General features: G+C 37.6%; 1 protein-coding gene across 1 annotated transcript; it reads right to left on the bottom strand.

The window, feature by feature from the left end:
- Nucleotides 1-1,568: 1,568 nt before the first annotated feature.
- On the bottom strand, nt 1,569-24,774 carry SELENOF (selenoprotein F). Its single transcript, XM_042030284.1, has 5 exons — nt 24,658-24,774; nt 21,159-21,326; nt 11,898-11,961; nt 4,214-4,263; nt 1,569-2,565 (listed from the first exon to the last, which is right to left on the bottom strand). The coding sequence occupies exons 1-5, from the start codon at nt 24,724-24,726 to the stop codon at nt 2,434-2,436; spliced, it is 483 nt and encodes a 160-aa protein (XP_041886218.1). The 5' UTR covers nt 24,727-24,774; the 3' UTR covers nt 1,569-2,433.
- Between the last annotated feature and the right edge of the window lie 453 nt (nt 24,775-25,227).

Below are 25,227 nucleotides of genomic sequence, written 5' to 3'. Positions count from 1 at the left end.
AATTATTCCCCACTCTAATTGCCTCTTTTAGCACAAAGCCCAGCTCATTTATGCCAGAATATTAAATGTTCCTAACACATGTCTGTAGAGCCAAGAACCTGAGTATCATCTGAAGGACAGAATGAGAAAGACAAAAGGCAGGACAGTATGAATTCCACACTTTAGAACAGCACAGAGCACAGCCAACAGGTCAGGAAGTGCAGGTAATTAGCTTTTGCTAAAAGCTGCAGATTTGAGTAGAATCAGTGCTCAGCAGCCCAGTAACAGAATCAGGGAGGACTCTCAACATGTCCCTATATATAGGGAATTACAGGAATGTACCTTGTGCATGCTTTAAAAATACGGGAATAAGTATCCAAGGCCGGATTAGTATGTGGAATAGGAATCAGCAAATCAGGAACCTAGGAGGAAACTGAGAGAAAAGCTTATTTCCAGTCTCCTTAATAGAAATACTTGAGAACCAGTACTGGGAAAGGTCAGAAATTGCAGGAAGAGCACTGGGACTCCAGTGTAAGACTCAGTTATGCTGGGGGAGAAATTCTTTGGCCTGTCATCCTCCTCCACTCTGAGAAAGTCATCTGATACAAGAGTGAGTTCCTTGCTTCTCTGAAAGACAAATAAGAGCAGCAGGGAAGGATCTGGTGTAGGAAGACAAAGTCTGTGTAGGGAAGTACTGGGTTTGCAGTAGGAAGACATGGAAATAAAAGGGAGGCTGAAGGTCAGAAAACCACTGGCTGTCATGTTAAGGAGGAAGAGGAAAGAAATGAGGAAAGCAAAGAGAAGTATTTGACAGATACCAAATGAAGCAAACAATCTCTGATGAATGGTATAGAGCACCTAAAGCTGGAGAGAGGAACAAGGTTAAAATATTCTGCTAAAATAACATAAGTCATCCATACAGAAACTGAAATCCCTTGTTGGCAAACATAGGAGTGGGAAGTATAGGAGAGAGTCAGTATATTAAAAGACCAGTGGATGGCAGCATATTTTTACTACCAGAATACTGGGTTGTCATGCCACATGTTTTGGTTGTAGCTCATCTGCTGACTTAACACATCATATGTCCCAAGAACAAATCCATGGTTGACTATGATAAGTCAGCATAAGCAGAGATTTGTGCTTTTTATGTACAGATCATGTTCCTCCAAGACAGTGGTGACCACTACTGTGGCTGTCTCACACTGAGTCACCTGGAAGATCAAGAGCATATTCATAAGAAGAGGAGTCAGCTGCACACACTCTCTCTGAGCTTATAAGAATATTTCAGGAATAAAAACTCAGAAGGCTATGCCTGAAGAATCACCTTAGTGTATTATTCTGATAGTTCAGTGTGGTCTCAGTCCCAGGTTTATTGTTCTGCTATGAAGCTGGTGATTTCTTCTCAAAAGCTGGGAATAAAGTCTGTAAAATATAGAGGAATTTCTGGAGATACAAAATTATAGATGAAGACAAAAACTGTGTACCACTTCAGATCATAGCATAATACCCATCCAACCCAACCTGGTGAGCATGAAGTAATTACAGGGAACACTTATTTGCTAATTAGACTTCAGAAAAACCCCACATTGTTCTTGATTACCATATTTATTGACTTTAAGTGGAAAAAACCCCAACAAGTCTTAATGGATTTTACTCATTACCATACATAATGTCTATATTCCCTATTCACATAAATTTCAACTGAGAAGGAAAAATATACATTTTAAAAGAACAGTTTCTGAATTAATTTCATAAACAGACTTCCAATAAACTTCTGAAAGTTAGAAGGAAAGCTTTTTCAAGAGTTATAGCTCATGTTTTCTGAAGCAAAACACTTAATGTAAAGCACACCTGACATCTGACTTCATACACCTCAGAGGTTTTCTATGTAGTCTTCACTAAAGTGTACTTACTAAATGTTTTACAGTATCAGAGCATGAGCTCCTCCAACAGCTTTCAAACCTGTGAATTAGGTACTCACTGTAAACAAAGCTTCTATAAAAGGACAGTTCAAATACAAAAAAAAGGAGGGCATTAGTAGCCAAGTTTCTTTGGGAGATAGATTGCATTTGGTTCTAACTTCCTTAGAAAGAGCAGCAGACAAAAAGCATGGTAATCATTTCTATTATTTGAAGCTCTTCAGTTTTAAGAGCATTTGTAAAAACAGACCCAATTATAACAAACTGAGATTTGCATAATTAACTTTGAAACAAAGCATTCTTAGTGATAAATACATTAAGAGCTGAAATAATAATGTTAAGACAAGCTATTGTTTGTCAACTTGTCAGATACGTGTGCTGAAGCTTCCCTTCTAATTACAAGATGTTTAGTACAGCACAACAGATATTTTAAAACTAATACTGATGCTGGAATGTTTCTTCAGTTGTAGCGCACTTCATCTGAGAAGATTACCATGACAAAATACGAAAAGGAAAGAGGACAGAAAGCAATCATTTATAGACGTTCTAATTTTTCACTTAGAAATTCTTCCACGCTATCTGTATTCCATTTGAGGATGCTCAGTTCTTCTGCAATGTTCCCACTGTCATCCAGCAGCTTTAGTACAGGGTCGGAACCACGCACATACTGGGGGGGGAAAAGAAAAGTCCATTACCTTGGGTGGAAAACACATTCTCCATACTAACACTGCCCCTGCTCTCAAGTGATTTAAATCAGTTCAGACTTCTGACTTGCACTTAATGTCAGAGAGAGGAAAGTGGGTGAACAAGTCAAATGAAGGGGGGTGGGGGTGGGTGTCAGAAACATCTCCTTTTTCTCCTTGGTGCCACAGGAGTTAAGGCATGTGCAGAGGGGCAGTGCCACAGGCCTGCCTTTGAAAGAGGGTATTTACTCCAACTACTTTAAGTTACCAAAGCTGGATTTTTGAATCAAGCAGATGAATGATTTTTCTTATATGATCAATAGCCTTTTTACTATTTTAGAAATTCTGTGTCACTTTAACAGGTCAAAGTTCTACTATCAATTTCTAATGTAATCACATTCTTTCTTGCTGTGTTGTATCTGCGCTTACTATGCTTTGCTGGTAACAGAATTCTTCAGCACTTCTCCAACCAAAACAAGTAATGCAAATAAAAGCTTTTAACAGTATCAGAAAGCTCTGACCATTTAAGTTTATGGAAAGATTTCCCCAGGAGTATTTCACTTTGCTCAACTGAGCTAACCTAGTTGGTTTTACTTAATGAAGCTAGTGGCACCTCTAATCAGTTTTTCAAAAGTCTTGTGAAATAAACACAGATTCATTTGCACATTTTTTTTCTGGTAGTACTCAATACCAATTGTAGTCTAGACTGCTTTGATGTTCAATAAATCTATAAAATTAAAAAAAAAAGAAACAGAAGTACAGAAGGAGAGAAAGCTTTTGAAAGAAACTGGAGGACACGGAGACATGAATGCGTGAGACAGAGGAAATCTGCTTTACATAGAATCTGCTGCTGAGAAGACAAATCACTTATTGCAGCCATGCATAGCTATGAAGTGATTCCAGATGGTGCCATTTGGGCAATAGAGATGAGAGCACAAAATGTGAGAATCAAGATGTGTATCTGTGAAGTACACTTGAAGTTCACACAGGATTTTAAGAGAAAGGTGAAGTCTTAGACTAGATCTTGAAACCAAAGAATTGTTGGAGCTTAAGGCAGTGCAGCTTATGCAACTTTACATATATGCAGGTCATAAGAAACACCATTCAGTATATACATTTCTAAGCATTTCTATAGTATATGCATGTTTGAAGTATATAGAGAAGAACCAGCACAACAGAACACAGCAACGGAATTCTGAGAGGGAGAAGCAAAATCTGAGAATCACTGAATGTATGGAAATGGCAGCTCCACAAGAAAGCTAGGGGATAACAGGAGAAAAAGAAACAATGGCAGAACAGCTTGAGTAAATCCAAGATATCTACAAAGTAAGAACAAAATATAAATATTCCTCAGATTCTTCTCCCATCTGCTATAATAATAATTTTTTCTTGGATTAAAACCAACCAAACAATAATAAAATAAACTATAACCTCACCACCAACGAAGAATAAGTACCAACCAATTACTGAGCAGTAAACAAATCAATATTACTAGCAAGAACTTGTAAAGATTCACACTGGCAATCCAAATATATGTCCTCTGCTAAAGGATTACTTGATTAGCAAATAGGGGTCTTCACCAAACTTAGTTCTTCCTAACATCGCAAATAAAGAAGTTAGGCTACTACTCACCTTGATTTGCAGTCCCCTGAAGAGTTTCGGCTTATCACTCCTGACAAAAGCTACGGTTTGGAGAAAAGAAAGAAAGAAAATCAAGTTCTTCCCTACTTGCATAAAGTAGATTTACATCAAATTAGTATTCCACAAATTTTTTTTTTAATTATGCTTTAGAATATATTTTAATGTTAAAATCTTAGTACCTTCACAAAATTAATAATACCAAACTTATTATGCCAAAGGAACACCTCTTTTTGCTAGTAATCCAAAAAAGAATTCTATCTGCTTGGATTTTCCTTGAACCAGTGCAACTGTGTTACACAATTTATCTGCACATAGAACTGACAGCCTTCAGCAGACTGGCCCATATGCTGCTGCTACGCAAATGTGAGGAAAAGCGTTGGAGCGATCAAAATCTGGCTGAGGATAAGCTTTGTGAGGGAGGCTGAGTGTGACACCCATCTCATCAGCACACTCCACACACACTGCAGCTCTGCGGGGGACAGGGCACACAGGAAACTGTGGGACGAGGTGTTATTCTGGTGAACAAGACAGAGAATCTTGTCTTGCAGAGATCTCTGAGATTACATGTTGAAAACCAGCAAGAAAACAAGGCAAGAAAACAGGAAGAGAAGCTGGTATCTCCTCTTCTCTTGACACTCCTGAAGGCAGTGTGTGTCACGGCTCTATGGGCTACATGGAGAGAAGGCCAGGTCTGAGGGGGACTGCTGCTGCACAACTCCTCACGTGCAGCACGTGGCAGCAGGTATTAACAGCACAACCCAGGCCTTGCATTAACCTTAACTTTGAAAAGACGATATGAAGTATTTCAGGACAATCCTGAGCATAATCCCCTATTTTGAAGCACTTCACCCTAATGAATGTCTGAATTCTAAAAGTTATTTAGAAAATTGCAGTCCTCATTCTTCCTTCTTACAGTCAGGTTGTGCTAAAAGCTGAATTGAGTGTCTGTATTGACATTAAATGGATTCAGGATGTTCCTGCAGTACGTCAGTAGCATCTCCCCAAGGGTGAACCCTGTCAGTATAGACTGACTCCTACAAGGGTGCCAGCTGCATGTTAAAGCTGCTTTTTCAAGGTTAGACAACAATGAATCTCTCACAAATTGCAGTGCATCCAGCTGGTGCATGGAGATGAGTGCAACCTCAGGACTAATGTTTCATACTGCTTGACAAAGTGTAGTGCTTTCCTCAGTAATTGCAGAGATAGCCCCTGCCATCTTTATACCTATCTTTAGATTACTGCAGACAGTTACCTTAACACTTTCTCAGCATGGTTAGACAGAGCGGCACTTATTTTCTTCTCTCTTCCACTGAGCTCCCAGTACAGATCAAAATCATATACTCTGCTTTCTGCACCAACCACTACACAGTATAAACAAGGTAAAAAAATACCAGTGGCCCATGGAGCTGCCAGATGTACCAGGCCCCTGAAGAAAATGAGACATTCTCTTTATTCTTTCTACAGGACTGTACACTAATGCCATATTGTAAGCTGTGTATAACAATTTCAAATAGCCCAGAATAACCAGTACTTGCTCACATACTGCAATTTGATTCTGATTTAAACTCAAAGACATATTTTCAACTTCCTTGGCCTTGTGACATGTTGTCTTGGCTGTCATCAAAAGTGACATGCAAAAAGGCAGCAAAGAAATTTCTTATTCTCTGTTAAGTCCACAGACTGTTGAAGTGTTTCTTGAGGATTTTTTCCACATTTTTCTTCAACTTAAATCTACAGCTGAAATCAGTCTCTAGGGCTTTATACGAAAAGCAGGTTGTAAGAGTCAGTCAGTACAGTGGGTAATTGCAGAATGGTAAGAGAGCATAGTAAAATGGATAAAGTTTCTGAAGCAAATCTGAACTCTGAAACTCAACTGTTTTAAAAAATAGCCTTTGGGAGGGACCTCAGGTTACAGCACTTTAAGCTTGTAACAGGTGTGAGGATTTGTTACTTGAGCAACAGATGAAAGCTCCTTTGGACATGAGAGGCTGTTCTCTGGCTGCAGTGCTGGACTGAACAAGCTCACATAAAGTGGAAACAGCATTAGGTGGAAGAAGAAAGTATTCTATAGGCAGCATTACATTCTGCCACATTAAAAGTAGCTATTACACACTTGTATCAATGTCAAATGTCTAAATCTTCTGAAAGCTGAAGCACTACAGAACATTTTTCCTGAAATTTTAGACAGCTGGAACAAAATTAGTTTCTGTTATGGCATATTTATTTCTAATGCTGATCATAGTGACTTTCAGCATCGCTCACTTGAATTTGCAATGCAACAAAGAAAAACACTCAACGTACAAATAACTTAATTTGTATATTCTGAATTTTGGAAGCTCAAATGGGAAACTCAAATACTGACATGCATTAAAAACACAGATTATCCCATCAAACACTTTTCTTTTTCTTTCCATAAAATCAGTCCTTGAGTTGAATCAGCAGCCTTTGAAATGACGGGGTTAGGATGTCAGATACAGCTACAGTGCAAATTTTGGAACACATGACTACTTGCCTATCATGGGATGTGATGCATATGCTCCACCTTCACATTGCCCCAGCAGTTTCCCCTCTATATCCTCACATCAACAATGCTTCTTACAGTTCTATGTCTGAAGGGTACTTGCCCATCATCTAACCACCATTATTTAGTAGTTTGGTGTTTAATACTAAAATCCTATCCTAGCTATCCCCATTTTCTCCTCTCTGTAGCAGCTTTAGAAATTACACACCACAGAGAAACAAGCCTGCCTCTAACCCATGCACGGGTAAGCAGGAGAGGCATTTTCCACTGTGACTTCTGTAAGATGAACTCTGAGCTTGGTGCCATGACCCCATGTTCTGGTGAATTAAACACCGGCCCAGAAGTCAGAGCTGTTCACCAGACACCTTTGCAAAATCACTTCACCTTATGCTCCTATACACAATGAGTACCAAAGCACTTCTGTTGGAAGGCACTCCTGAGATGTTCCTTAAGAGAAGACTGGATTGCCATGCAATCAACTACAACTACAAGGTCAGAGAACGATCAAGTGCGTACGAGCATTTTAAAGCCTGGCCCGCATTGAACAGTGCTTTTAAAAATCTAAAAGCAGCCTGTACCTATGAACACAGTAGAATGGAGAACTCACTGCTATTGTTACAATGGCCATTTGTTTCGATACAAAACAAAGAGGTGTTAGAAGAAAGTCAGCTCTTTTGTTGGAATTAAATCCCAGAGTTCTAAGTGGAGACTGTTAAGGAATCTAAGAATCACTGTGGCCCAAAGGGCAACTCTGTGTATATGCACACACACACACCCTGCACTACTCTCCTAGGAGCAGCAGGACACAGCATAAGAGAAATTCCTGACCCAGAATGGACATGACACCACAGCTCCCCAAGCAGAACAAACAGTTGTTGTGAGTTAACTTGAATAAACAGAAAGCAAGTGTAATATTACTTCAGATAAGCTAAAGGGTAGTCTGCTTGATTGGCCATGAATTATTAGAAACAAGCCATTTGAAAATAAGAAATTTTACTGGAGACACAACTGCGTGCATAATGTTGCAGAATTTTACATTAAAAAGGCACAAAGGACTTGACCATACAGACTTGATCATTTTGTACCTAAAATGAACTTGAATTAAAAAAACATTTTATTGAGGCACTGCCAATTATCAAGTGTTAAATCTATGAAAAAGAAACCAAAATTAGAGGTAGAGTAAGAGAGGGACATTTTATGAAGACAGAAAATTCCAACATTTAATAATGCCACCAATAGCTAAGCATTGCTAAGACAATTGGCAATATTTGCTAAAAATATGAATATGTAAATCACTGGGCAAGCCAAAAGCATTAATGTCTTCCCTTAGAGCCTTTAATAACTTCTTTTGGGGACAAATACATGCTCTGCAGTTTTGAAGATGGTATGAGTCTGCTTCAAAAGTTACCATGAAAGCCTAGCAAAAAGACTGAACTACAGCACACAGCAAGCACTCATTTCCATTTTAATGACTATAGCTCTGTACCTTTTGGGGACCTCAGTTTGAGATAAAAATTTAAATTTAAGAATTTATATGGCACATCAATAACAACTATTTGTAGTCTCTTAATCAAGTTACAATGCAGCTGTTCATGATTTTATAAAAAGCACATGCTTTCATCAATGAATCCAAGACAGAGTTCCAATCAAGCCAGAAGAAGAAACTTCAAAAAATCCCTATGACGGGGTACTTTGCATAAGCAGTTGGGCAAGAGACATTTCTGAATCTGAAGGGAAGTATTGTTTTAATTTGTGAGTCATTTGTTTATGAAAGATTACGTTAAAGCAATGCTTGTCTCTCACTACAATATCCGTATTTCTTACCAAGAGTTTTAGTAATGCTTTTATCCGTGCAAGATTTAAGGTTAATATAATTTTCTAACTTTCTTTCATCAGTATTTATGAATTACAGATTAAAATAACTAGCAAATGAGTGATCTTACCTCATACAATATAATCCCATAAGAAATTGTATTTTAGTAGCTAAAAGAATCCCCCTCACACTTGGAGAACTTGGGTGATATAATAGTGCTGACTGACTCTGAAGTCAGAGGATCTCATGTAGTGCACACTGCAGGAGTTCAAGGATTAAGGACCTTGTTTCTAGAACAGATCTGCTGGAAACACATCCATTTCTTAACTAAAAGAGTTGCAATGGGAGAGGTGAGAATTATTTTATTTAAAAAAAAGAATGGAGAGAAATATGAAAGGAATGTTCAATGAAAAAACCCAGTCTAATTCAGTTTTTTAAACAAACTGGAAAGAATGGTGTTTAGACTCCTACAATCTCCTATCTCATGATGAACAGGACACAGCTGCCACTGAAAAGTCAACTTAAAACAAATACGCTAGATTAATCACTGACCCAGCTAATTCATTATGCTATTCCAGAGTTTCAGTTTTATGGATGTCAGCCAAAAACTGTCACATTTTGTGTTACCTAGTATATTAAGATGTTGCTTCATCTATGAATCTTGTCACTGAGGTTTTTAATATTCTACTTCGATGGAGTGCTTTTAAATGACAAATATTTAAGAACAGTTTTATACAGAACAACTTCAAAATATATGTAATATAGGAATTAATTTTTGAGTACAGCATTTATAATAGAGCAATTTATTTTTAAGGGAAAACTATCAGTAAGAATATTTCAGTACTGAATTTAAAAGAGACATACAGAAATGTGGTCTGTTATCAGACTTATCACAAGAAACTGTATCTGAAAAACCTCATAGACATCCTTGGCCATCTTCACGAAAGCATTTAGTAGTTTGGTGTGACACTACAAACAATAAAATCCAGTTCCAGACTAAGATAATCTTGCTGATGACCAGATTTTTTCATCCTCTTGCTGAGGACTAGATTTTTTTCATAATTTCTCACTCCTTTGCTTTCCTAGTATATACAAATATATTCCATATGTAATGATTGTCATATTTCAGGCACACAGGTGTATTCAGCAACTGTTTATATCTGAAGATTATATAACCAGTAATTTTGAAAGAAACTTTGATAGAGAAGGACCACTGAATATTGCATTTAGTAACTGTGAGCAACCCACAGCTTCTTCCAACAGTGTAACTTTTACAAACCTTTATTAACTCAACTCATTTCAATCCTTAACTACTTTAATATGTGAATCTCATAATTAAAAAAATCCAACCACAACAAAAAAAACCAACAAAACAACACTGTTCATCCTTTGGCCAAATAAATCATAATCCCGAAGTAGTCTGAGACACATCAAGTCTGTGGGACTAAGCCAAGTGACAAAACAATTTACACAGGTACTTAAAGGTCAAGACTTCACAGTTACATACAGGAGTAACATACACTAATCCATGTAATTCTAATACATACACAGTCCTGCAATTAACAGTGCCATTTTGTGTATATTCTGGGGAAAAAACCCAAACACACCCAAACAAACTCTTAACAAAACCCTCAGAGAAGCTATGGAAAAGAATTCAGTTATTTGTGATGAGACTTTGTCAGTGACAGGCTACACAGTTCAATGAAGCCTAAAAAGACAATGCTTCAAAAACAGCAGCATGACCTTCAGGAAACCTAACGTCCATAGCAAATGTCCAAGTGAAAAGCTGAAATAAAAACACTTCTTGAATGTAAATGTCTTAAGAGGGAGACATTAAACATTGTTTCTGTTAAAAGTTAAAATAAAGGACAAAATCTAAGTATTCTGAGATTAATACTAATGTGAAGACAAATACCAGCTGGAAAAATATATTCTACTGCTTTTTAAAATTTCTAAGTATGCCTCTAGTAGATATCCCATCTTCCAACCTGTTCTAATACCCTAGCAGTAAATTTGGTGAAGATAAATTTAGATTGAGTAGCTGCAGAAATTGGTGATGAAAAGAAAAAAGAGAAATTTAAGTGCTTTACTCAGTCCTTTTTTAATTCTTACTGTACCAAGTAAAAACTGGTAGTCAAAACAGAGATCCTACTTAAAAAACAATGAAATTTATCCAGCCACTTTAAAAAGTAAGCTTTATGATTAATGGAATAAATATTTGAGGAGGTTTAGATAACCAAGAATTGAAAGGAAAAAGAACTAGTCACACAATTTTCAAGTTTTTCCTTTTGCACCATTCCAAGTCTTTGGAACATGTTTCAAGGTGTGCACACAGCAGGAATTGAGGGCCATTCTCTGCAAGGACCTACACATGAAGGTAACTGAGGGCATAATGCAGGCTGGAGTCAGGCTAACAGGTTGACCTTTTCCTTCAAACCTATGGCTCAAATGAGCACTTAACTGTTACAAACCCAGAACCATAAAGCAGCTGAGTGAATGGGCAACAACAGTTGGGAATGTTTTTATGTTTGCTAAATTTGAACGGTCACGGACACAATATGGACTCCTGTGCTAACAAAGTTGATCTCCTCACATCCCTCAAGTAGGACAAGTCATTTGAAGAATTCTTATTTTGACATTTTATACGGTGGAAAAGAGAAAACAGCTTTGCTCTGGTCTTGTAGTCATTCATCTCAACTGTGTGTGGGCAGAGGTGGCAGGCAAGGGTATAAAGCAGCACAACTTACGTAAATTGTAACCTGTTTTAAAACATCTTTTTCCCCCACTGTTTGTCAGCCAGCCTTCAAACTGGGAGGTATTGATACTTCCCATGGTAGATGAAGACATGCTGTCTGTGCAATTTTTAATTCTAAAGCTAGATTAGCACTTATGTCCAACTATGTCCAAAGTGCAGTATTATCACAGGAAAAAAACCAAAAATAACCGTAGTACTCCTATCACCTAAGCTCTTCCTTAATTTATAAGCAAAGTCCAGTTTGAAATTTCTCACAGATTCTTTTCCTGCAGCTTCCTCCCACCACACACTGATGGTACTGATTTTCCTTTTACACTACTGTATTCCATTCCCGTTAGTGGACTGTCATTATCCACTGATAAAACAATTATATGGCAGGATCTGTGAAAATAAAGTCGTTCCGTAAGTGCACAATATAATTTCATCTATCAGTTACTGGAGACCAGTTCTATGAGTCTCAGATCAATGCAACTTTACTGATATAATATACTATTTATGACTACTTGTAATAGTACTTAAAAGTACATTTTGTCATTCAGCTGTGACAGTATTTCATATTTGAAAGAATACTAGTAGCTTTACTTACCCTGGACTTGAGGGAACCTTCCCAATTTTCATCCACATACTTCTAGGACAGCTCCTGCATAAAGCTGTAATAATAAACAGATGCTGTTAATGACAAAAGTAATCTAAATTACTAGTTTATTTATAGTGTGTTATCTGATGAACTATTTTTCTCTGAGAAGACAATATGCTATTCTGTTGATGCTAATTACAAGTAAGATCCTAGACAGAATCACAGTCCCAGACCTGTCTCTGCTTTATGCAACTGACTGTTCACCCAATATACATGATAATTTTCATTCATTATACTAAAAATGTAAAAAGAAATAAAGATGATTTGAGATACACTGTTGGTATAAGCACAGTTTCATTTTAAAAAATGCAATTGGACATGTTACAATGGGAATTATGGGCTAATAATAGCAAAAGTATTTCTTCCTTCCCAAAGATACTAACAAAATCTCATTAAAAGAAACTTTGGTTTCCACTTTAAACCTAACTTGGACAGTGAAAGACTTATAATAAAGATAAGGCAGTGACTTCTCATTTGGGCTGTTGGTTGATTTTAGTTAATTGTATTTGCAGAGGAGGACAGATCCCATTAACAGGCCTTAGCTGAAGTAATATGTACAGGCTGGGCTAACTTGGATACTTGCACTTAGATGTCAATCACTTCTGTCATCTATGCATGATACTCAATCTTCTTAAAATATAAGTTAATTTCAATTTTATATAATATCTAAATTAAAAAACCCTCCACCTAATTATCTTGCATACTGTCATATTTTTAGACTATTTTGCGATTTTTTTTGCAACATGCAAATGGTTCTGTAGTTTGCTGAATCTTAAATAAATTAACAACAGATTTTCCAGCTACTAAAATAGAACTTCATACTTCAAAGTTAGGCATTTTAATATTACACATAGTATATATACTATATATAAAATACTGCATACCAAATCACATCCTTCTAAGCCTTAAACCCCACTGTTTATAGATAAGCAGACAGAATGAGCTTAATTTAAAATTTTTAAATTTAATTAATTACCTTCCATAGACAATTAAAACCTCTGCTTTAATTTTCTTTTAGACAGTGTTTTCATAACAAATGTGCAAGTCAGGATATAGAAAAATATAACCTTACTGAAATTAAGTAAATTCACATTTCACTTAAAATATGAACTGTGAACACAAGTAATTAAAAGTAACCTTCATGAACCACTCTGAAAAAGCCAACCACACATCATATAGAAATATCAAAGACAATTTTATTAACATTTCGTCACCCATCATATGGAGGCATTATGGACAGTCAGAAATACATGTTCATTTCTGAATATTCAAATTCTGAATTCAGGTCCAACTCAGTATTTGCTTAAATACTATGAATTAGAACATAAAAAATACTCTAATCATTTGCAGGGAGTTACAACTTCTCTCTTGGTGTGAACTAATCAGTAATCATTATTTCCATGGGAAACTGAAAAGAGACTGTTACACTGCATTATCTGTTCAGAACAGCATCTCAGAAATTTGCTTAACTACAGATACATTTTCAACTAAACATTGTATTTAAGATAAAAACCTCAGATTTGACTGTTAAAACCCAGAACTACTATGAAACAATACTCAAGAGATCACAAATACCAGATTTTTTTAAAGCTTTTTCACCACCCAAATAAAGGTTTTTAATTAAAAAAAGCAGTGCTAAACAGCTCAGATACTAGCTTGCATAATTAAAGTTTCTCTGGAATTCAAACATGAAGTAATTACAAAGATGGAGGAAACATGGAATAATGGTTTATAAACTTCACTTACCATGTCTCTTTCTTGTTCTTTAAAAAACGTTCAACAATTCTATCAGCAATCCTAGATTTACATATTCCTTTGTACACTCACTAATCCACTGAACATTTATACTGCTTTCTCTGATACTGACGGTTATCCACATTTTTCTATCAAGAAGTCAGTATGAAGAAGTAGACAAAGGAATAAATAGCCTTCTATCTAGCTAATTACCTATTTTATGTAAGTCTATCATAAGCTAGGTACACTAACATTTAGGGCAACAGTAAAATAAGCATTTTTTAATTCTCATTACTGCAAATTACTCTTAGTCTTTTTTTTTCCTTCCAACAAGTATTTTTATGGAACAAGATCACTGTAGGAATCTAAAATATGTAACTACTCACTACTCCCGGTTTGTAACTCCTGGCCAATATCTGATAGAAATTTAACAAAGAAAACAGCTCAATCATTGATGTCTAAATTCTGAGCTTGTAATTCTGCCATAATTGAAACCCAACTGTTCTGGTACAAAAAGATTTAGATTCATGCTGGGACAAACAGCTGCTATCTCAACAGCTAGACCAGAAAAAAAGAAGAATCAACTGGCTTCATTTATAACTCTAAACAAAGGTGTCTTTTGCAAAAAAACCCAGGTTTATTTGCATCACTTAGCCCACCACAAAAGCATAGTTGTTAATATGTGCTGCTGCTACCATCTCATTCTGTCCAGAGCAGATGTTCTCCAAATTTCCTTGTGAAGGCAGTCACTGTGTTCAAGGACTAATAAGAATGACACGTATCACTCAGCATGGAGGCGCACAAACATCTCGAGTCAGTTCATTACACAATGCTTAACTCATGAGTCAGTTCATTTTAAAGTAATGCTTCACTTGTTTTAGTGCTCATGAAAGTGAGTTTAGTACTAAAAGCAATGAAATAGACTCTCTAAACGATTACTAGTGTCCATTCTAACATCCAAAACAAGTGCTGTTATGATTTCCAGGCTGATTCATGTCTGCATCTACAAAAAGAACTTAGCTTTTTTTTCCAACATTCTAATAGAATGCTTTCTAAGGTTATTGTGACAATACCTGAACTTTTCCCTCATCTTCTCCAAAGCGTGAACTTGAGTTCAGTTTCATTCAAAAGTTTTTGGAAAGCACCTGAAACTCTTGTTTCTGATGCAATCAGGTTGGCTCTTCACAAGTGAAGAGAGACAAACCACACTATAGGTCATGTCTGCTTTAACAATGAAGGAGAGCACTAATTATAGCAGAATAACACCATTTACATAAGAATTGTGCTAGTTAAAAATATGCATTGTAAAAGTAAGGAACTTTAACTTACATGAAAGAAAACATCTCACTTGCTATTAGAAAGGGAAATGAAGCAATTTCTGCAAGACACAATTCCAGCAGTGCTTCATTTATACATTGATATAGTATTGTTATCACAGTTACTCACGGTGAAGACTCCAGAAGAAAAGTAACATTCCTGCTATGTAACCATTAATGTTTACAACCAAACAGGAATTCAGACCAAACTGAACTGCAAAAAGTGGTATTGAAGAATTCTTGATCCTAAAAAAATTATGTTAGATCAAAGGTGTCAAAAAAGTTTCATAAAATACAGCAAGTTATACCTAATTTTACTTCTAAGACACTTTTGCTTTGCATGCTGCTTTCTTCTAACTACAGACTAAAGGCTGCCTGACACAGGTTACAAAGTGTCATTCAGACTGGATTTGTACAGCTGTTTGTAATCAGCTGAAAAAAATACAGTACCAGCATGTCTTAAAACATGAAATGAAACAGACTTTTAAGGCAGAGCCACAAAAGGGTCAATAACTACTTTATGGTACCTGGATTCTCTCCGATATGTACATACTGTCCTCTCCTAGTATCAAACAGTTTCAAAAATATAGTTAAGTTCTGAGAACAAGCAGAAAAGCAAACTTATGATTACAGCTAAACCTCTAGAATTTTCACTTGCCTCAGGTACAAGATTATCTTCCACTAAATATTTAGTAACAACTCTCTTTCCAATGTAAACAGTGTTTTTATGAAATTCACTGCAATTCTAATTTTATATTCTGATATAAGCAGGTCTGCAGAAGATGGCTCCTCATCTCCTATCAACTTCAAAAAATTTAAGGAAAAATACAGATGTTATTATTCTTAATGACAAAGTTCTTTGGTGTATGAAAAATGGTACTGTTGAAAAATAGGGTAAATGATCTCTTTCATGAAAGCATGCAAATTAATTTTTACCGTATTCCAGCCACACACCCAGAAAGCAAAACAGGTTAATTAATATTTGTTCTTCTGAGAAATTTACAGCAAAAAGAGATTTTGTTGAAAATTTCTTTTGCTTTTTCCTAAACTCTTCTAACTAGCACTTCATTTGTGACTTTTATTAGAAAACTAATCTTCTAAACTAGAAAACTTTAAAAGAATATACACTGAGATACGAACTATAAAATATTTTCTATGGGAGAGATTGTAGTTATACGGACAGCTCAAGATTTTCAAAATCACTCTTGTCTTTCCTTTTCCTGGAGGCAGAACATGAGTAAGAATTTGTGGGTTAACAGGGAGAAGTCAGAAAGCCTCACTTCCAGGAACATTATGAATTACTGCTCTGTAATACAGAAAGCCAAGAAAGTCATTGCTACACTCACACATCATACTGAACTGATGTCATCAGTAAATTTAGCAACAAAGCAGCTTCTACCACTGACAGCTCATTATCCTGTGAAGGGAGATGCCTAACTCTAAATAAGAGTGTGGCAACAGAGTCTAACAGTCGAATGCCAGTTTTGTGAATCAGTGCTACTCCTGTGATTAGTGATATGTATTACAGGCAAATTGCTCTGAACAAAGCTGAAGCAGAATCAAAGCTCTCATTTCTTTGCGGGGAAGGAAATTCCAACCGAATATAAGGGTGAAAAAAATCACAATGATGGTGTTTTAAGCACTGAAATAATTTACTAAGAAAGATTGTATAATCTGCATTCTTGGAGATCCCCAGAACTTTGAGTTCTGCTTTGATTAGGAGACTTAAAGGAGACTTTTTATTCTGTACATACAAAACATAGTTGTGCATTACTATTACATTCTTCAGCATACAGGAAATATGTCATCCATCACTATTTTTGGTGTTAAATGATATCCTCCTTGCAGGATTCTATAAACATTTGTGCTGTTTAAATCCAATAACCACTGAAAAGTTACAAAACGACTTCTGCTCCTGGCAGCCTATTTTTATTAACTTTGGTCTCTGAAATGTTTGGTGTGGTGTAAGGTTGTGTGAGCAAGAGGTCTGGCACAAGGGTGAAAGAGAAAATGCAGAAGCTGAGCAACCATCAGCTTTAGACCTCTGGAGCTGTAGCCTGGATTAGGTGGTGTTGAATACCCAATTTGAGTGGGGGTGAAGGGCAGAGTGGAATAGAGAAGGGTGGCAGAAAAAGGGCTCCTACATACAGGCTCTCACTTGGACCTAGTCAGAATTATGCAAGCGGAAGAGTACAGACAGGAATTAACAGGTCAGGTTTCAGTTCTGGACTTTACCATCTGATTCCATCTAAGCACCTACTTACCTCTAGAAGTAGAATCCCTGAACATCTCTTTTATTCTCCAGTCTGTGCTTTTGTTAAAAAATAAAGCATCTTAGAGTTGCAAAGAAAACAGTGAGAACAGAGCTCATGAGATATTTATTTGACCTTGCGCATTTCATTATTTTGAGAGTTTTACTTTTTGAAGTTTCTTCAACAAATGTAGAGTCAAATGCCAGTACTTTATCTAGATGAAGGTCAGCCTTAATCAGCTAAACCCATTCCATTCACCAGCACAGATGCACAACAACAACTGAAACTCACATTTAGCAAATTCACATTTATAGCTTCCCTAACTTTTTTCATTGATAAGATTAGATAGAGCTCTTTCATGGGTAACGCTTACCCTATTACAGACAGATAACGCATTTTACCTTAGTTTATCTGACAGAGATGAACACTTGGTGAATCTGAGCCACACAAAAGACAGTAAATTTCTGTCTTAGGCATTGACTAGTTAGCTGCACCTTCCTTATCTAGGACTACTGCTTGTCAACATTCATTTTCATTGCCAATAGCATCACGTACATGTTAGGGAAGGGAAAGAGCGTACATGGTAAAGTTCTTGAGGAAGGACATCAATTGCAGCACATTTTTAGTACAAGGAATGTTTGTGAATAATATTTTGAAGCAACAGTACTGGTAAGAGACTTTCTCAATTAAAAAGAAAAATATCATCTCAGTTCCCCCAAATTCCTTATCAATATAGTCCATAAAATCATTCCTATATGAACTGAATGGGACACTGAGTTAAGGGCAAACTTTGAAAGGAGATCGTATGACATATTAGTCTTACCTACAGAGTTCTGATTGTTTACTTGAATGTTAAATAAAGTATGTTGTCATTGAATCACACTATTTTTGAAGTCACACTTGCTAGAAAACCAATGAATTGGAACCATTTTTGTGTACCATGTTAGAAATAAGGAATACAGTTATGTAAAAACACAATTTGATTTTTTACAAAGTAGCCAAGAGATTTTAGAGAACATATCAAAAGACAGAAAAAGATGCAGGTTCTGAGAAACAGCTAGAAGTAGTAAACTAAAATTCTAATTCATTTCTGTAAGCATTGATATGACTTACTTTACATCACCAAAATGTCAATGAATTCTAAGCAGTTCTCTGTTTTTAACCATTGAGTTGAAAACCAGAAGTTCCAATGAGAGTGGAACTATTCAACTTAAGAGCCTCTGGCGGAACAAGGAGGCAGTCAACAGCAATTTGAGTATAGCACTTTAATTAGTGAAATGAAAAGAAAAAAACAAATCTGAAAAATGAGTGTAAATTGGGTCACACAGGAGTAGCCTGAAGCATCAAAAGCACTTCAAGTTATTCTATTTCCAATAATTACTGTGAGTTTTGTAAACTATTTTTTGAGTTTTAAAATGTAAGTCTGAACAAGAATGTCACCTTTTTCTATTCCTTCTTATAATTCATAAGACCACATATTTAGGAATTCTACACATGTAAGAGGGTGGAGTTTTAAGAAAGCCTTCATTTTGTTTTCTTGGGTTTTTTTTAATAGAAGAAGCACCTAGTCATTACACCTGATGTCCTGTTTTCTAAGTCACCAAACACTTTAACATTAAACATGACAAATACTTGACAGTAGAAATTTAAAATGCTCAAGTTCAACAAATATTAGTGAGCAAAATATATTTTTCAAAGCTCCATTTAGATATATTGGTAACTTTTATGGGTTGTAGCAATCCTGCAAAGTGCAACTGTGAAATTTAATGTATTGCAAATTTTATCAGAGAGTTGATTTTTGAAATCAATTTGGATTTTGACATGCATATATTGTTGAGATAAATCTAAGATTATATATACAATTAATGGGATATGCTTATAGTTATGTCTGAAATGATCACACAGCCTAAGTGAAGCTGCAGATGGAGTGCAGCTATTTTCAGCTACTGCAAAATATGGACAATCTCTCCTGCTACTACAATTTCACGCACAGTTAGCTTCACCTCCATTTCATCCTTCTATGTTTTACACACCAGCAGGACTCTGCATCTGACAGAGTGAGGCTTAAAACTTGCAGCTGTCTAAAGCAATACTGTTTAAGCTAGCTTCTGAATTAGTGTGAGACTGCATACAAAATCTCTAGAGGATGAGAAAATAACCAGAACATTTTTTCATTTTACTCACAGTCCAATTATGAAGTAATTAAAATATTTCACTGGACAGGTGTCAGCAGAAGTTCAGAGGAAGACAAATTCTGTGTAACAAGAATATCTCACAGCTATTTTCCACAACGTCAATTCACAAACTACTGGACCAGTAACAAGAGCAGGATTAATAAATACACTTCTTTCAAGGCTATGAAACAGTTCAAATCTGTGAACATCTCATTTGAGGTTGCACTGATACTATGCAGCATGAAGTATTTTTAGGCCCGAGGGTATTTCACAGATCATTTGTGAAAAGCAGCAATTGCATAAAAATTCCCAGATAGATGTGCTATTACCTTTAATTTTAAATTCTCATTTAGAACTCAGGCACAAGTCATGCAATAAACTAACTCTTGCTTTCCCTGTTTCTAGTATTTGCCACATACTTGCAAAGAGAATTAAATTAAAACCTGCAGCCTGTCCTGGAACTCCAGTAGTTTGCAAGTCTGTTTGTAGCACAGACAACCAACCTGCTGTGCCCCCTCGTGGGAAGCGATACCTGCTCACATAATGAGCAAGCTACATCACATACTGGAATCACGGCTCAGAGAAAAAAGATTCATGTACTTGGAGGATGTTCAACCATGTAGTCACAGCTTCAGCAAAACCCAGAGCACCACTGCTCTGGAGCTCAGCAACATGTCAGGCTGCTAATCAGAAAGTCAAACATCTTACATTGAGATGCAGTTTTTCAGAGTAAGATGAAAAATTCTCCAAGCAAGAGGGTAGGAAAAAAAAGCTTTAAAGTCTGTCAATATTAGGAAACTACTAATTATTAATTCTCTTCCAATCTAAAACACTTGCTTCTTGATACTTAATATATTGTACCAAACACTGTAATCAGTGGTTTTATTAAAAATTAAAGGCAGACTTTTGTTTTTATATATTAGGCTGAATTTAATTCATGGGAGAAACCTGCTAGATTTCCTCATTAATTTCATGTTGTCAGTTATTTCACTATCTCCTAACCATTAAAAATAATTTCAGCATCTCTCCTCCTTTAAACGTCTACTTTCCTGATTTGTCTTCACTATATTCTAGAACACTCTTAAATTACCACATATTAGACAACATGTATTCTTTTCAAGAACTCTAAAAATTCTTCATGGATAACATACCTTAAGGAACACAGATATTTATTTACTACAGATAAACGAAAGGTCTAATGAAGCATGAGCTCTGAGAGAGATCACTCCCCAAATATCCAGCTGTTCTCACCACTGCAGGGTGGAGTTGAGCAGTCCTGCTTCAATCAGGTTCGAGCCACTCCAGGAACTGACCTGGAGGCTGTGCCAGCCTTTTGTTTCTCAGGACTGCACTAAGCTATCCTGGCCATTATGCTATGGGTCAATGACCAAGCAGGAGCTGTCATCAAGCATCACTCTCCTTATCCTCTTCTTTTGCCCTCTCCAAATCCCATTTATCTTCCTCTTAAAAGAAGCTGGATATAGTTCCCAAATGTGGTCACGTCACAGCAGAGAAGGGCTGCCAAAGAACCAAAGATTCCCCTGTTCGTACAGGTTTTATGGCAGTATGGCAAGTCTGCCAATCTAGACCGTGTAGATGTATATTGGGCTTTGAATAAATGTTGCGTTTTCCTCTTGAAATTATAACCCAGATTCTCATATACTTTTTAGAATTTAAAATTTCATAAACATAACACGTTAAATTATTCCACAAGGGATTTGGTCCAAAACTCACCTTTCTAGTTTCCAGCTGAGCTTCTTCTTGGCAGCACTCCCTGCAGAATGGATCCAACTGATTCAGATTGAACTGCCCAAGAAGGTTGCAAGAACTGCACAGCAAGTTACTGGAGAAGCCCAGCTCTCTGCAAGCTTCTGATGACAACTGTGCTCCATAAACACTTACCTGAAAGTCAATACAATGTTACACTTTAGTATTAATTTTTATTTTTTTTAAAGACGACTTTAAATGCTTCAGTGATGACAGAGAACAAGTAAGTCTCTTGTGACTGTTTTACAAAAATGCCTAAATGGTCAGCCCAAGGGTTCAAAACACCACCCTATTTTGAAGAAGGGTCTTAAACTAACAGGGAATTCCAGACACTCATAGTATGTACATTTCAAGGTATCAGACCTGCCAAAATTTATTTATATACACTTCTGATAATTCTACTGCTTTCCTATTGCTAATTCCAAGTTAAGAAGAAAACCCAAAGGTAATGAATCAGCTACAGCTTTCCAAAGCCTCCTCTTCAAAAACAATTTCGGTAAGTTTCGTATCACTGAAAACACCCTTGGAAAGTAATGTAACAGCTAAGCTTGGGAAAAACACAACCAGAAATTAACCAAACTGCTCAACAAGACATACCGGTAGGATTTTAATCTCATGTTTGCATTAATGGTACAAGAAAATTGCATATAATGTAAGTGGAAGTATTACCGCAGCCCTAAGCCCTAGGGTATATCACCGTGTCCCGCAGCCGTAGGGAGGAGGAGGAGAGAAGATCCAGCAGGCAGGAATTGTGCAGCAAGATTGATTGATTTAATTATTTTATAAACTCTTTTATAGACTTTTTTCTTCATAGTCTAATTGGAAAAGGATCAGCCACCCCTTGGGGTGATTGGCTAAAATCCTAAAACATCCATTGTCAAAATATTTTCCGACCATACTATAAACAAGACTTTTCAAGGCTGCAGGTGTTTGGTTGTTTACATAATTCTGCTACCTCTTCTGTGAGAGAGAAAAGTCTCTCATGGGCTTAGAAAATAGCAAGAAAATCCTTGCTAGCAGCATTTTTGTATCTACATGGAAGTGCAGATAAAAACCTGCAATTCTGATTTATTAGCAATACATTACAACAGGCAATTCAATTACATGGCTTCTATGTAAAACACCGGTTCTGCTTTTTATGGGCAGCAAAAATAATGCAACCAATCACAACAATTAAATGATATTTGGGTTTTGTTCTCATAGAATCACTAAGGTTGGAAAAGACCTCTAAGGTCATCGAGTCCAATCATTAACCCAGCACCACGGTGTTCACCCTCAAACCCTGTCCCAAGTGCCACATCCACATGCCTTTTGAATGCTTCCAGAGATGGTGATTCCACCACTTCCCTAGGCAGCCCATTTCAGTGCCTGACCACCTTTTCAGTGAAGAAATTATTCCTAATATCCTATCTAAACTTCCCTTTGTGCAACCTAAGGCTATCTTCTCTTACCCCATCGCTTGCTACCTGGGAGAAGAGGCCAACCCCCACCAGGCTACACCCTCCTTTTCAGGCGGTTGTAGAGACTGGTAAGTTCCCCCTGATCCTCCTTTTCTCCAGGCTGAGCTCCCCCAGCTGCTCCTCACAGAACTTGTGCTCCAGACCCTTCCCCAGCTCCACTGTCCTTCTCTGGGCTCACTTCAGCACCTCAATATCTTTCTTGTAGCAAGTTCACATTCCCACTTTTCTACACATGGATTTCTCACACTTTGGCTTAAAATCTTCCCTTCCAGCTGCTTGCTTTGGAGGGGAAAAAGTGAGAGAGGAAATTAAGAAAGGAGAGAAAGAAGGCAGCTTTCCCAGATGCTTTTCATGCTGGGTAAAAGACCTCAGGCAAACCCTGCTACAGCCAAAACACCAAAAAAAACCAATCAGCACCGCTGTGTTCAGAGATGAGTGACAGGGCACCAGCAAACTCAACTGGATGATAACAGAACAAGACTCAGAAAAGTTATGCTGGGCCAAACAGAAAAGTAAAGAAGAAAAACTAAGTTTGTCATTCAGCAAAACAGACTTCTTGTCACATTCACATATCACCTAATCCATGCAGCACACTCAAGTAAGGTAGAGACAAACCCCATTTCCTCTGCTGAAGTGGCCAACTTACAGTTGAAGGAAAGACAGGTCACTTATGTGACAGAAAATATCATGGATTGGGAATTGGTAGAAAACATATTAGGTGCCTCATTATTTTGTTTCTCTGTATCTGCTAAAAAAAAGAGTTAAAGCATGAACAGAGCAGTATAATACATGAAAAAACTATTCTGAAAACATTATTCTGTCAGGCAGAAAGCTATTTTTCTTCTTCCTACAGAACACTGTATAACAACAGACAAGCAAAAATGGAACCCTGTTCTACTGGAATAATTTATCTTTTTTAGTATTTTTACTAAGGTATTTAATTTTTAAGTATTTTGTATTTATCTTCTTAAAATATTTATCTTTTCTGAGGGATACTGACAATAACAAATACAACAATGGCACAGTAGTACAAAAAGCCCCTAAAGAGCATTCCAAACACAGCCAAAGCTACATTCTAGTTATTGTTCACTTGTTAAATTAATGAGCATAGCAACTAAAACAATTTTCTTGCACCTTGCTGCTTGCCATCCACCCCTTTGAAGCTTTATTGTAATCTTTTCACCACTTTTGGATCTGTTCACCTTGGAGCAGTAAAAGAGCTACTGGCATTGTCACTTTGCTTCCAGCAGCCTTGCTCCTCACACGTTTGCCCAGCAGACCCCTACACAATCCACAAACGTAAGGCCAGTAGTCTCCTGAGGACTTTTTTTCGGGTTGTGTCTGTGTGAGAAAGAACCAACCAAAACACAGTGTATGAAAGTAAGTAAAGACTCCATTACGTGGCAATTCCTCACTCAAGCAGTTTTGGTTACATAGCAAGCTCCAAACATCTTGAGAATAAAACGACAGAGAGGTACAGGAAAGAATAAATAGAAGGTTTCTCTCCCTAATATTTTCCCTCAATTTTTAGTACCTTAACTATCATATTATCCTGAAACAATAAATGTACTAATCATAATAAATGTCTCTGATTGGGACTGGAAAGAAATCCTCGCACTTCAGAAGGTAAATTCCCATCAGAACAAGATAATTTCAGCTACTTAGTGAGTGACGCGCCTCACTTCATCAGCATTCTCTCCTTCAAAGCTTTGACTTCAAATACACGTTACACTGTTGCTTTGTTTTCACACCAAATAATTTACTATATTAAAACAAAGGCAGCACCAATACAAACTATTTTAGGAAGAAGGCAGAAGCAGAGCCCAGCCTCCGACACGGAAAGCAAAAGAGGCGGCCACGGCCGCAGGAGCAGGAAGAGGCGCCCGCGCCTCCCGCACTGGGACACGTCTCACTCCGCCCTCCCCGCCCTCACACCCGCTCTCTTTCTCTCAGAAACTGCAGCCACGCTCAGCCCCGAGCGCGAAGGCGCCGGATCCGGCTCTCACCGCCTGCAGCCCCAGGAGCCAGCAGAGCCAGCGCCGCCCCAGCGCCCCCAGCTCGGCAGCCGCCGCCATCTTGGTGCCGGAGCGCCCCTGCGAGCGCCGCCGGGGGCCGGGGAAGGACCTCACCCATCGCGGGTGACCGAAACACCGCCTGATGCGGGAGAACACTGAACTTGCTCCCAGCCCCCGGCACCACAAGCAGAAACAGCTAATCCAGAATATCTTCTGGAATTCTAGAGCAAAGATATTTTAGTCTATTCAGAGCAGTGCTTCGCAGCGACGCTAGAACTACCATTCCCCAATGCTAGTCAGGCACTGCGGAAACAAGCCTGAATAAAGCCCTTTCCCCTTTCCCGGGAACGGCTGCCAACCGGCACAGCGGCCCAACCCAGTGATTGACAGCCGGTCTGACCAATAGTACTGTGCGTTTCCCCGGGGCCGCGGTGCCGGTGCCCACCGAGGATGGGTGGATGGGCGGGACTTCAAGCAGCGCCTTCCAATCACGAAGGGACGCATGTAGGCGGGACATCGCCTCGCTCCGGCGGCTCAGAGGGGGAGGCGGAGTCAGCGCCC

The sequence above is a fragment of the Corvus kubaryi genome, unplaced genomic scaffold (genome assembly GCF_017639235.1).
Source record: "Corvus kubaryi isolate FWS band 111438036 unplaced genomic scaffold, C.kubaryi_AGA036_p1.0 37334, whole genome shotgun sequence".
NCBI classification, from domain to species: domain Eukaryota; kingdom Metazoa; phylum Chordata; class Aves; order Passeriformes; family Corvidae; genus Corvus; species Corvus kubaryi.
Note: the sequence above shows the minus strand (reverse complement) of the source record. Positions and strands in the feature narration are given on the sequence as shown.